General features: G+C 41.9%; 2 protein-coding genes across 3 annotated transcripts in view; one reads left to right on the plus strand and one right to left on the minus strand.

Moving 5' to 3' along the window:
- Nucleotides 1-13,591, minus strand: part of LOC108086682 (exostosin-1) — a 65,795-nt gene that overhangs the window by 3,208 nt on the left and 48,996 nt on the right. The gene's annotated exons all lie outside the window — the stretch shown is intronic.
- LOC108086683 (lamin-C) lies at nt 7,533-12,637 on the plus strand. 2 transcript variants are annotated; one of them, XM_017183676.2, is made up of 4 exons: nt 7,533-8,103; nt 10,501-11,095; nt 11,160-11,965; nt 12,032-12,637. In XM_017183676.2, the coding sequence occupies exons 1-4, from the start codon at nt 7,703-7,705 to the stop codon at nt 12,150-12,152; spliced, it is 1,923 nt and encodes a 640-aa protein (XP_017039165.1). In that variant the 5' UTR covers nt 7,533-7,702; the 3' UTR covers nt 12,153-12,637. The 2 variants fall into 2 exon arrangements, with proteins under 2 accessions (XP_017039165.1, XP_017039166.1); XM_017183677.2 differs by having other exon boundaries at nt 7,534-8,103; nt 11,160-11,882.

Raw genomic sequence — 13,591 nt, forward strand, 5'->3', positions numbered from 1 at the left:
AAGTGCTGGCGGGGTTAACGCTTGTTTAATGGCTTCTCGATACGCTCAAGTGCTGATTGCCAATTGATTGCCTAATGAGCGGGGCAGCGAGGACTCAGCTCAGCTGAATTGCGAAGTGCATTTCAAGGAGCGGTCCAAATTGCGATTTGAATAGTCCTCCCAGTGGTCTGTTTGCCCCTCTGGGTCCTGTTTCCCTCCCTTTCCTAGACTCTCTCTCTCTATCAGTTCGGTTTGTCCTCCGCTGAATGTGATAATTCAATGGGCCCGAGTTGTTGCCTAATTTTCCGCTTGGCGCAGATTGCAACCACTCTTCCCCGAACACTTTGCCCTATTCAAATAAACGACGGCGGTCAAAGAAACAGCAGCACTAAAAGTGAAGCCATGGGATTGCAGCAATCTAGTTCTTTATAAGAGTTTCTGCTCTGATTGGCTTTGGTATAACCATAAAAAAAGAGATGGTTGGTAAATAAATATATTTATTTATGCATTAATTACAGAGCAGCGAATTTTGCACAAAAACTATATTTACAAGACTAATTTTAGGATCTACATTTATTTATTCTTGAAAAACAAACATATTATATTTCTCAAATAAATTGTTTAATCATTTGCAATCACATCCTAGTTGTGTTTTTTTTATGGAATTAAAAGAGAACCAACATATTTCAGAATCAGACCATATTTTAAATTTCACAATCAAAAATCATAATAAATTAATATTAAAATAAATAGAGAAATCAAAGTCATTAAGCTGCAGCGCTTAACTATTAATCCGGGCTTAGCTGTGGATATATCATGCATATACTCGTATGCATGCCGAATGGCGTTACCGCAGTTTCCGCTGCGCAGCGGAAGTCGCACAGCAACCTCAATGGGCGGAAATGCCCCTCTGTCTCTTTCTATCCCCCCACAGAGAGAGTGAGAGTGGGACAAGGACAGCTAGATGGAAGTGGAGTGGGGCAGCTAGCGTGCCATTAACGCGGCGTTAATTTGTCGCTCAAAGTGTGAGCCGCCTTAAAGTATGCCATGCCAAATTAGTTAGACATCCCAGCCGCAGTTAACTCGCCGCCAAGTCCTCCTCCTCCTCCTCCATTTACCACTCCCCCCTCCCCACCGTTTTCCATTTCCCCATTTTCCATTTGGCACTGTTTTGGCTCACGAGTTTGTGTTTGAGTCTGGGCTGAATGCAATTATAATTGCAAAGCCTGACCCCAACTAAAAGCTTAGTTGGAGGGCGGTGTTCGAGTTGAGTTATGCAAGTGCAGGTGCAGCCACGTGCACCTGACGCAAAACAGAAGACGGAGCGTTGTGCAAGTGCCACCCACCCAACCACCCATCCATCCAACCCCCTGCTACCCACAAACTACCATCTACCACCCACCCATCCTCTTCAGCTCAGTTCATTCGTGTTATTTCTGTCTGGCACGCTCCGCTTTTGTGCGTGTGGTTAGTGAAATTTGAATGCGGGGACGGGGACGATCATCTCCCGGCGGAACCGCTCCACAATTCAGGCTAAAAGACATAATGAGACGTTTGGGGAGCGGTACCTACAATTAGACGCAATTACGGTTGATAGATCGACAGTTGGTAATCCACTGAGCTTAGAGTTGGCTTACCCTGGATTTTCAAAGGCAAAGGATACGTATTCGTTGATTGAAATTGACATTTACGAAATCGAAAACAATCAATAAAGTTACTTTTAAAATTCTTGAATTTTAAATTATTTAAATATACAAAAGTTGAGCACAAATATACAAGTTATTATCTTATTCTATTTTTTGTTAATGTAAAATATTAACTTTATTGGGTCAGGGTCCATCATCACTCATGAGCGTAAACCCGCACTAAACGTTCTTCCATCCCTCTGCGCTTTGGAAACTATCAATATTCATAAGCTTAATCCGATGCCAGGGCATCCTGACTTCGTTGGGGATTTGGGAATTTATTCCTCGCTCGCCATCTTTTTGTTTACATCCATCATCGGGGTGCTTCGTACCGCTCGTTAAGCGCCAAACTGCAGGTGCAGGAGCAAACTAACCAAACTAGGATTTCGCAGGACCTGCCGATCCCTGGCTGGCTCCTTGTCTGACTGGCAACGTGTCTCGAGTGCCTGCTTTATATTTTGTAATTATAATTCCTTCTTCGGGGCTTCCCCCTTTTTGCATAATCAACGCTCAACTACTAACGCGCAGAAAGCGTGTTTGTTTAACCCTCTCCTTTCCCTTGCTTTCTCCTCCTTTCCCTGCCTTTCGCTGTGTGCGTGAGTATCTCTGTGTGTGTGTGTGTGTGCGTGGGGTTTTTGTTATCCTGCGACATAATTAAGTCAATCCCGTGCTGTTGACGCTGCCAGCATAATTGAGAGCGAGAGGCAGCTAACAGGGGCCGTCAGACGGAGATGGCCTATGCCTATGCCAGCGATTCAATTATGCACATTGCCATTGCATTGCATATATGTTTAGGCCTGGCCCAGACGAGCGGCTCGCTTCCCCTTCGCCAACATTTTAATTGGCCGACAAAGTGCATTTAATTGGCTTAGATCCATGCGGCGCAGCCAGAATTTTTAGGTGGCTCCCCACTGCGTAAAACTACAGTCGAACTTTGGATGCAATAAATTTAGTTGATGGTACAAAAATATATGGAGAAAATATTACTTATTTTAGGAAAAACAAACACGCATCTTAAAAAGTATTTCCAATTTGTTTTTGAACGGAAACCTTGTTATCAATAATGCATGATTACTGATTAGCATGTAAAAGCTAGCAAAAGATAATCCATATTTCATTTCATACATCATATTTGGTTTTCCATGTCAGGGAGTGCGATGTTCAGCTGCTGTTTTTCTTTATTCCATAACTCGAGGCTGCACCATTTGGATGTCAGCCAGGAGACTTATCGCAATCGAAGAATCGAACCAAGAGCAGCAGCAAAAATCGCTATTGGCACTGCTTAAGGAACATAAGTGAGGCGGTCGGAAAGGGAAGGCAGCCAGAACTTCATTTCCGATTCGCATCAGCATCAAATGGTATATAGATGTGTGCGTTGGCGATGATTAAGTTGCCGGCAAAGCTAACTGCAGATAGCTGGAGGCCTAAGGACCTAATAGAGTGGATAATGTAGGCAAATAAAACAGGTGCATGCATATCTGGCCCCCAAACATTTGCCTTAAAGTCGGAATTTAAAGTGTTTGCCAGCTGCCAAAGACAAACAGAATTATTCTCTCCTGGCTTGTCTGGAATTCCATTAACAGTTTGCCCAAAAGTCGACTCGATGCATCCCATACCCACATGAAATATATGCAATATTCAGTATGCGTGTCTGACGAAATTTGCTTAAATTAATTGCAAGAATTTCCTTTGGCCTATAGAAGTTGAAATTCCGTTTTACTCCTTTTACATGTTTATTTTGTTGATCAGTTTTTATTTATGGTGGCTTGCCTTTGAGGAAATTTTAATTGAAGCCCTTTGCAAAAGGATTTCTTACGAACGAAATTGGATTCAAGATTAATAAAAAACAATGTTGGTGTAAAAGAAAAGTAGTTTTCCTTTGAAAAATTTTTAGGGCGACTGTTGCCAAAATGGATTAAAGCACAAAATAACATTTCTGATCATTTAGTGGATCTCATTTATGTATCTCTTAGGTGTCTTACGTTTTCCTTCCTAATCAGCTTTAGAAAACACACATCTGCAGCTTACATGAAAGCGAATATGTTTACAAATTGAATTCTGTTGGTGATGCCATCGCAGAAGTTTTCGCTTCCTGTTCTTCAGCGTAATAAGAAAACGTCGGTTTCTTTTTTCGCATACTATTTTTCTTAGCATACTTCGGGGGGCCAGCAACTTCCTGCATCAGTCAGTGTATGTGTGTGTGAGAGGCTAAAGTGGGCGTGGCAAGCGGGTTAAAAGTTCCAAGCTGTGCAAAGGCAGCTGCATACATAAAATGTACTTCTTCGTTGGCCAGGCCAAAAGTTGCACTCAGTGACACCCGAAACACTCAACATAAAAAAAAGAGGAATGAAAAAATACAGAACAGGACGAACTCCGTCGAAGACAAACACTAAATTAACTTATGCAAGTAGCTAAAGGAGACTTGAACACATAGATAAAATGGAAAGGAAGTGGAAAATAGTATGCAAGTGCGTTCCAGAAACTTTTCTTTATAACTTCCTTTGCTTAATAATTAACGAACGTCAAGCAGGCAAAAAATATGTTAACTGCCATATAAATCAAACAATAAACGAAAGGAGAGGACCGACAACATGACGTATGCATAACCAGTTCACTCCAATCTTAATTTTCTTTATAACTGCGAATCTTCCACTCAATTAAAAACACAAAACGTTTTGAAATAAAATCAAACACAATACCGTATACTTCCCCAGGTACCAAAAATATTTGAAATTTCCAGCACGTTCAGCGAAACGCAAACAATTTTACCCTCTGCGGTTTTTGGCTTATGACAATTAAACAAAACACACCAGCAAATCACTAACCAATTTCGAACTGAATTCATTTTATATTACTCGTTCGGTTTTTTTTTGTACCATATTTTATAGATATGTGCGCCGCACAGACGTGTTTTCGCACAAAAATTTATCGATTCTAAACTTGTTGACCAATGTTAATTAAGTGACATTCCGGAGGCGAAAGGGGAATAGCGATTTGGGGGTTATTCGACGATGTGTAAATTGTCGGATGGTCAGTTCTTTGGATTTGTTTTAGGATTGCCGAAAATACATTTTCACTCATTTTTTGGTGAAAATGGACCCGCTGAATTCCCGAATATCCATTGTAAATGAAACAAAAATGGATTAGGAACTTGAATTTTGGCATTCTCCTTTTTAGTTGTTCTAAAAGTTTTGTTGCCAACTTAATTTTAAAACCATAATAACTTTGAAAGGTCTTCAAATTACGCTCAAGCCTTAAGCTTGCAATGAATTTTTTCAGCACCTCTTCAGCTTAATCGCCAGCATTTTGGCTCTCGGCGTTCATTCATCTTATAACGTCATTTGCCATGACTTCAAACTTTAAGCTGACGATGATGTCATTATTGTTGGCAAACTTCGGAGCTGTCGCTACAACGCAAATAAACAACAACAACAACAACAACAGCGGACAGCTGAAGTTGTGAAGCTGCTTTGACAAGTTCGTAAAACAAGCAAAGCGAAAAAAATTCAAAAATACAGCAACGACAAACATGTTTTGACGGCGTCCAAAAAACGAGAAGCTAACTTCAATTTTGTTTGATTTCAGTTTATCCAGTATCTGTATGTTTTATTCAACGATAGGCACAGCAGGGCAATATAGACAGGCAAATGTAACAAATAGCAAATAAATACAAAATAAATATTTATTCGGAAAGTTTGCTCAAATTAAGAGCCCTGCGGCGCACTTGTTGGTTTATTTGTCATTTTTTATTCGAGGTTAATCGATATTTATTGTGTTCGGAAGCAGAGCAAGAATATTTTGTGCCCCGAAGATATGATAACAGAATTGCAAGTGCTTTTGGCTAAATACAAGAATCCTCACAACAAGTTCATAAGATGTTACGATAAAATGAAGCGTTCTTTAAGAACTAGGCTTCCTAAGAAACATTTATAAAAGATATAAATGAACTCCACAGTTTCCCTTTATTAATATATAAATTATAGTAAAGCCCTCTTGTAATTTTCCTTAGAAAATTGTATTAATGCAAGCCATTTCTTTTCATTTACCAAATTTCTCAAGGGACACTGGAATAATTCTTATCAATTTGTAATCTTAATCCCGAGCAATTCATCAAGCGACAAATCGCCGCTAGCTAAAAAACTCAGCCAGAATACATACTTCCGAAAACAAAAACAGAATAAGAATAAATAAAGTCCAAGTGGGGAAAACAAAAGCATCATTTAACATCTGGTTAGGCTTTAATGCTCGTTTCTGAGCTCACAATTGGGCACATTAATTAATTCTAATTAGCCAACGAGCAGAGCTTACAAACGGATCATAAGTATAATTATAATTTCGGAAAGGGGAACCGGACAGCAAAAGAAAAAAAAATAACTTAAATGCTCGTTCATGATTAAAAATAATTTGGTGACGTCACAGAGAAGCAGCTACGTTTTGGAGGTCGTTCTATTTGCTCGATTTTTTTCTCCGTCTTCAGTTTGTTACTTTGTTTTCGCTTTGCTACCACTCGGTTGATGACGTCACGGGTTTCGTGAACATTGCATGATAAGTTCACATATTTTCTCACCGCCTGCGAGCGAACTTAAAGCGCTATATAGTTCTCTCGTTCTCAGGGGCAAAATATAAAAATGTTTGCCGGCTATTTGCATTCGCCAACAAAAACCTAGAGAAAAGAAAAATCTCTCTCAGCTGGTTATTTATTATTATGACTGTGGGCTTTTCTCTCCAAAGCGCTCCAGAGAAGTCAATGTCAATAAATATTTTACTTATGACAAGTTGACATTGCGCCAACCCGCCTTCCACCAACCACCACCCACAAGCCAATGCTCCCAGCAGTATTTCATAATTTTGGACAAGCGGCTGGGTCATAATTGACTCGCTGCTGATCGATAAACTCGAGTGACACATTGTGCATACGAGCTGTGGGCCAAATGGAACGGAATTGATGATGTGGGCGTCCGCTGCGGTCGATTTTCATGTGTCCCAATCACTATTAAGGGCCATTAATTCATGCGGCCAGCCAAAGTCTAACAAATCATAATGAAATTGTGGGGACAGCAGCCTAAAAAAAAAACGAGTTATTGTCGGCGGAAAATTGATAAACACCACGGCCTTCATATTTAGCAAAGATAAAACATTTACTGCCTTATTATGCTTCGATTTTTTATGTTTCAACTCTTTTGTTGTATGAATGAACTCTTTTTCCTATTTCTAATACCATTTCTAGTTCTAAAGCACTTGCCGTTCATTAACCTTGGACAACCCAAAGAAGATCTCATTAAAGATTTGGAATGCATCGCTGGGATTCCACAAAAAAGATACAGTAAAACTCCTAAAACTTAAACCAAACATTTGTGCTAAAAAAAAGAATCGCAAACCGCAAACACGATTTATGATTTTAGTAATGCATAAATCCTGATGGCCTTGAAATAAATTTCACTTAGTAGAAAAAAAGGTGTCCTCTAAATATAATGTTATAAAACCAACATAGCATTTAATATTGTTAAAAAAAACTTAAAAAACGACTTGACTAACTAAAGAAGGTTCGTTTTGAAGAATTACTCCTGTAAAAAAAGAGTTTTCGAAACCCGCGAACGGTATTTGTTGGGTGCGTTTGTGGCGATTTCTATTTAGAGCTCCAGAAACACAAACAGCTGTACATAGGAAAGCCCAGCGACGCTTACGAATACGAATTGGGGAAACGAATGTGGAGGCAAGCGAAACAACAATAATAATAAAGCCAAAAGGTGAGAGCGGAAAAAATAGAGAGAGCAGCGCCACATTCGTGTTGTATTTTATTTTTTTTATAACCGCCGCCGCCGACAACGACGACGACTAATTTTGTCGATGATAGCCGTTCGGTTCGAGGCAAAGTTTCAGTCAATTTCTAGCAGTCAAGCCAAGCGGACGTACAAGCAAGAAACTAACCACAAGCGTCTGGAAAATATCTATATTAGCAAAGACTTGAAGAGGATTACGTACTTAAAGCACCGCTCGCACCTCGCAAAACAAAAAACACAGTAGACAACACTGCAAAAATGTCAGCACGTCGCGTCACAGTAAACACACGCGTTTCGCGGGCCTCCACCTCCACGCCGGTGGGTGGGGCCTCCACCTCCTCGAGGCTGGGCGCCACCTCGCCCACCTCCCCCACGCGCACCACCCGCATGCAGGAGAAGGAGGAGCTGCAGCACCTGAACGATCGCCTCGCCTGCTACATCGATCGCATGCGCAACCTGGAGAACGAGAACAGCCGGCTCACCCAGGAACTGAGTCTCGCCCAGGACACCGTCAATCGGGAGACCTCCAATCTGAAGGCCGTCTACGAGAAGGAGCTGGCCGCCGCCAGGAAACTCCTGGATGAGACGGCCAAGGAGAAGGCCAAGCTGGAGATCGATATAAAGCGGCTGTGGGAGGAGAACGACGACCTGAGGCCAAGGTAAAGCTTTGGGATGGGGGTTCGGATTGGTAACAGCGTATTATCAGCCAGTGATGTCATAGCCACGAGCGAACCATTCAAGCAAGACACAGGGAGAAACGGGGAGCACATTGCTAGCGGTCTCAAGAAAGTACAGTCAAACAAACTTTAGTAATTCAGTAATTCAGGAAAAAGTACAGTTGAAATTTTCTATTAGTTTCAAACTAAACTTTTTGTTTGTTTTTAAAAGCATCACAGATTATTTTTAGACATTTTTTTTTATCAAATTCTTTTTTATATTTTGACTTAGAAACTGTTTTGCCAAAACATATATTTTTCTAAATATATTTAATTTATTATTAGAGCGAAGAAACTTATTGTTTATTAGGCTCTCCAATTCAATAACAACTTTTTAAGACTTTTGTCTCAGAAAACTTTTTAAAATGTTTTCAAAAGCCTCAAGTTCATTCGAACTGAAGTTTGTGTTATTTATTTTCTTTATATGTAGCAGGAGACAGAGATAGCTAGACATGAAAGAAATTGAGAGAGAGCGAGGCCGATGATGTCATGCCAAAAGCACATTGCGAACGCCACGCACATGGGAGCTCTCTCTCCCCATCTCTTTCGCTCTTGTTTATTTTTTGCATTTACACTTCCAGAATTCTCCACGCAATTCTATGCAATTGTTGAGTTTCTCAGCTAGTAAGTAACTAAGAATGAAAACAAAAACATAAATAGCACCCCGAATATGAATGAAGGTTACAAGACTATGATGTCATGGCACGCAGCTTACAGATCCATATGTAATACCAGTTTTTTGGTGTGATGTCAACAAATGTTGGGAGCTTAGTTTTTCCATTTTCGAGATTTCCGTTTCGCGTCGTTTGCGTTATCAGGCAATATTTATTTTTGGTGTTTATTGCGCGTCGTGGCCCAAAGCTTTTTTAATTCATAATAGCCACGGATTGTTGTTTCTGTTTGCGTCGTGTTAACGAAGTTAAGAGAAGGGGCCTAAATGTTGGGTAAACTTGAATTTTTTAGCATTTAAAGGTGCGTCGAAAGAGTTGAGAAATTGAAAGAAGTAACAAAGGAAATTTTATATGATTTAATGCGATAAGATAAACAGCAGGCATCTGCCGCATTTACAACAATAGCAGAGGGCTAAGATAAAATATACAAAATACATTCATGGCTTTTGAAACGAAAACAATTTAAACTTCAAATTATTGTCTTCTATTTAATCAAACATTCCCAAAACAAAGTTTGGTTTTAAATTCCTTTTTTGTTGACAAAACCGTACATACAAATAAATTAGGTCATCGGAAGAAATTGAGAAAAAGAAAATGGAACTTTAGCACGCACACAAAAAACCCCCAACGCAGAAAAAAACTGGGAAAAATGGGGGAAAACTAGAGCACAAAAAAAAAAAAACAACCTTGAATCTATTTTGTTTTCGGTTTTTGTTACCCCATTTTTACACAACTTTTCTTGATTAGCTACGAAAACTGTTTACATTTACTGGGCGGAACAACAAAAGCGTAAAGAAAAACCGCCAAACACAATTAGAGCTTCAGACTTTATATAAGGTGAAAACATTCGCCTTAAAAGGCGGGAAACTATGCCCACAAATTAAATTACTTTTTTTTATTAAATTCAAAGTCAAATCATGCAAAGCCAATTATTCCATTGTTGTATTCACGTCATTTGTTTCTACTTAATATAGAGAATTATTTAAAAACGTGCCGACCACGCGAGGCGCCAATTGAGAACACAAATCGTTTTGAGAAAATATTCAGGGATTATTTGTAGAATTTTCATAGCCATTTTTTTTAGAACGAGTTTGTTTTTAGCTAAATCGAATTCTAAATAGCAAACAAAAAATGCTTTGAACTTGTAGGCCATCATAAATTAGAAAAGGGGGAGGGGAACTGGTCAGAAATAGCCGGGCTACTTTATGCTAATGGCATGTGACGACTTCTCTCAAGGCAAACATAAACCTCGAAATGTTTAAATATTCGACTCTCCCATAGAAGATCGCCGAACGAGTTTCCAAGCGGCAATACATATTCAAATAAATGAAATGAATAATACATTTGCCAGATAAAGAGAGCGGCAATTTGGCTTTAGGGAAAAAATGTGAGACGAAAATGTGACTCAGTTGAAATTATATAGATAAGTGACGTCATTCAGTGGAGCACATGTAGATAAAAAGCTATGCACCGGGTAACAATTGAATACTCATACGGGGAGCTTAGTGATTGTTTACATTTTATGAGTAATGATTTGAAAGTTATATACCCTTCAATTAGAATAGGAGTCACTTAAAGGAAAATTGTTAGCTTTATTTCCTATTTAAGTTAAAGAATGCTTTGTAATATTCTGTATATTAATATTAATATTCTTATTTCCCAATTTCAGACTCGACAAGAAGACCAAGGAGGCAACGGTGGCCGAGAACAATGCCCGCCTGTACGAGACCCGCTACAACGAGGTGAATGGCAAGTACAACCAGGCTCTGGCCGATCGCAAGAAGTTCGAGGATCAGTCCAAGGAACTGGCCTTGGAGAACGACCGTCTGCGTCGCCAGCTGGATGATCTCCGCAAGCAACTGGAGGCGGAGACCCTGGCCCGCGTGGACCTGGAGAACCAGAACCAGAGCCTGCGCGAGGAGCTGGCCTTCAAGGACCAGGTGCACACCCAGGAGCTCACGGAGACCAGGTCGCGTCGCCAGATCGAGATCAGCGAGATCGATGGACGTCTTTCGCGGCAGTACGAGGCCAAGTTGCAGCAGTCGCTGCAGGAACTGCGTGATCAGTACGAGGCTCAAATGCGCGCCAATCGCGAGGAGATCGAGCTGCTGTACGACAACGAGATCCAGAACCTCAAGGCGGCGGCCAACAGGGCTGCCCAGGGATCCGCTCATGCCACCGAGGAAGTGCGTCTCATGCGCGTCAAGATCGATGGCCTGAATGCCAAGCTGCAGGATCTGGAGAACACCAATGCAGGATTGAATGTGAGTACTAAGAAGAACCTATCATTATTTGTATTATTTATTTTTTTTCTTCTTTTTTTGATAGGCTCGCATTCGTGAGCTGGAGAACCTTTTGGACACGGAGCGTCAGCGCCACAACCAGTACATCGCCTCCTTGGAGGCCGAACTGCAGCGAATGCGCGACGAGATGGCCCACCAGCTGCAGGAGTACCAGGATCTGATGGACATCAAGGTGTCGCTGGATTTGGAAATCGCTGCCTATGACAAGCTGCTTTGCGGCGAAGAGCGTCGCCTGAACATCGAGTCGCCTGGACGTCCCTCCGGCGATTCCGGAGTCTCTAGCAATGGCACCCATTTGAGTGCCAGTGCCTCCTCGCGATCGGGAAGGATCACGCCCAGCGGACGCCGCTCGGCCACGCCGGGAATCTCCGGATCGAGTGCCGTGAAGCGTCGCCGCACGGTGATCGATGAGAGCGAGGATCGCACCCTGTCGGAGTACTCGGTGAATGCCGCCGCCAAGGGAGATCTGGAGATCATCGAGGCGGACGTGGAGGGTCGGTTCATCAAGCTGCACAATAAGGGAACCGAGGAGATCAACCTCACAGGATGGCAACTCACTCGCATTGCCGGCGACGAGGAGCTGGCCTTCAAATTCTCGCGCGGTTCGAAGGTTTTGGGTGGTGCCAGTGTCACCATTTGGTCAGTGGATGCGGGAACCGCTCACGATCCCCCAAACAATCTGGTGATGAAGAAGAAGTGGCCGGTGGCCAACTCGATGCGCTCGGTGCTGGCCAATGCCGACAAAGAGGTGAGAGTCTTGTCCATATACAACACGTGCGGCACTTGCGACATCTGCCGCCACTGCAGACACCTCGAGTTTGTGCTCGACCAGTACGATATGCTATATATTACTCTTCTGGGGATTATAATTTAATTTTTGTTATTTTTTTTAAACAGGATGTTGCCAGCTACGACCGTGTCCGTGCTAACGTTTCCAGCCACACCTCGCGGCACCGCAGCAGCGGAACGCCGAGCACGGGCTTTACCCTCGGTTCCGGAGCTGGCTCCACTGGCGTGAGGAGCCTCTTCTCGCTGCTCTTCTAGGCGGGATGGCCACCCCCCCACCCCGCATTCGAATCGGATTGATTTGAGGAACAGAATGGACAGAACACTTCCTGCCCTCTTCAAGACGTCCAGCTAAAAAACCCACTCAACTCACCGCAGAGACTCACAGACTACGAGCTGCACATTCACACACCACACACAAATCTGATATGCAGATATATAGTGCATATATAGTGGCTGTCCACATATCAAGCAAACATGTGAATTATGTACAACAAAAACAACAAGCTAATAACAAGCTAACTTGGTTCAACTCTTAATGTTAAATGTTTAAGTGCCCTTAGTTCGTGTCTTCGACTCTACGTGCGTATCGTATGCTTAAGTAAGATTTTTCACTCCACACTCTATCTCTATATCTCTTTTGGTAATTTATAAAGAGAACATGCATTTCTGGTAAAAAAAAATAAAAACAAAAATATATAGATGTTGAAAGAAGAAGTGGCGAGAAAATCAATTAATGAGCGAGCACAGCTGGGGTTTTCCTCGTTTTCCTTTCGTGCGGAAGCCAAATCAGCTTAGAGCAGAGCGGAGGATTTGCGCGTGGAAAACTTCTTGAGTTGCTGTCGCGGCATTTTGCACTACTATCTCGGCGGCGGCAGCGGGTCCAAGACCAGGCCATAATGGACAGGTAAGTGGGGGAAATTAACTACAACAAGCCAAGGGGACAGGTGCAGCTGGGAGCTGGGAGCAAAACTATGGGCTAAAACCGAATGAGGTCAACGAAAAAGTTTCGCAACTTTACAACTTGAAAATAAATTAGGTTGGATCACCCAAGGAAAGGTCGGGCAAACTGAAGCTCAAGTTTTTAATGGAGCAAATATATACAGCTGAAGGCGGTGGCGCAAATACTATAAACAAATTCTGGAATTGGCATTGAAACTCTTAAATAGGAAAATAAAAATTATCTGACAATAGTTTTTCGATATTATGAATGGCTGTAATTAAATTTATATCCCCTCCTTTTTTATGAACTGCAACATTTAAAGTGCTAGCAAATCAATTAGATTTTGCACTTCTATATAAATTCTATTAAATTGCTCTTCTTAAATTCCGTTGAAGGACTTTCATTTCCCAATTATCCCACTGTTGCATCTGCATCCTCTGGCTTACTCCAGAGGAATTAACATCAGCAGGAGGAAGATCCTTTTCACTGGGCGTCGCCAAGCCAAATAGGGTTATCTATTGCTCAGTCATTTCTCGCAGTGCATGAGCAGCCACTAAGGCAACTTAGCGGCGCTTGACTGGGTGCACGATTCAATGGAATGAACGCGATAGAGAAAGGCGGTGGGGAAGGGAGATGGGAGAAAGGGGGCGGGGAGAAAGGCGGCTGAGAAGGCCGAGAAACGTAGGCGGGCAGACAGTTGACTTCAAAGTAGTTTGCCTGAGAAAAGT

Source organism: Drosophila ficusphila, unplaced genomic scaffold (assembly GCF_018152265.1).
Source record: "Drosophila ficusphila isolate 14025-0441.05 unplaced genomic scaffold, ASM1815226v1 contig_414, whole genome shotgun sequence".
Lineage (NCBI taxonomy): Eukaryota > Metazoa > Arthropoda > Insecta > Diptera > Drosophilidae > Drosophila > Drosophila ficusphila.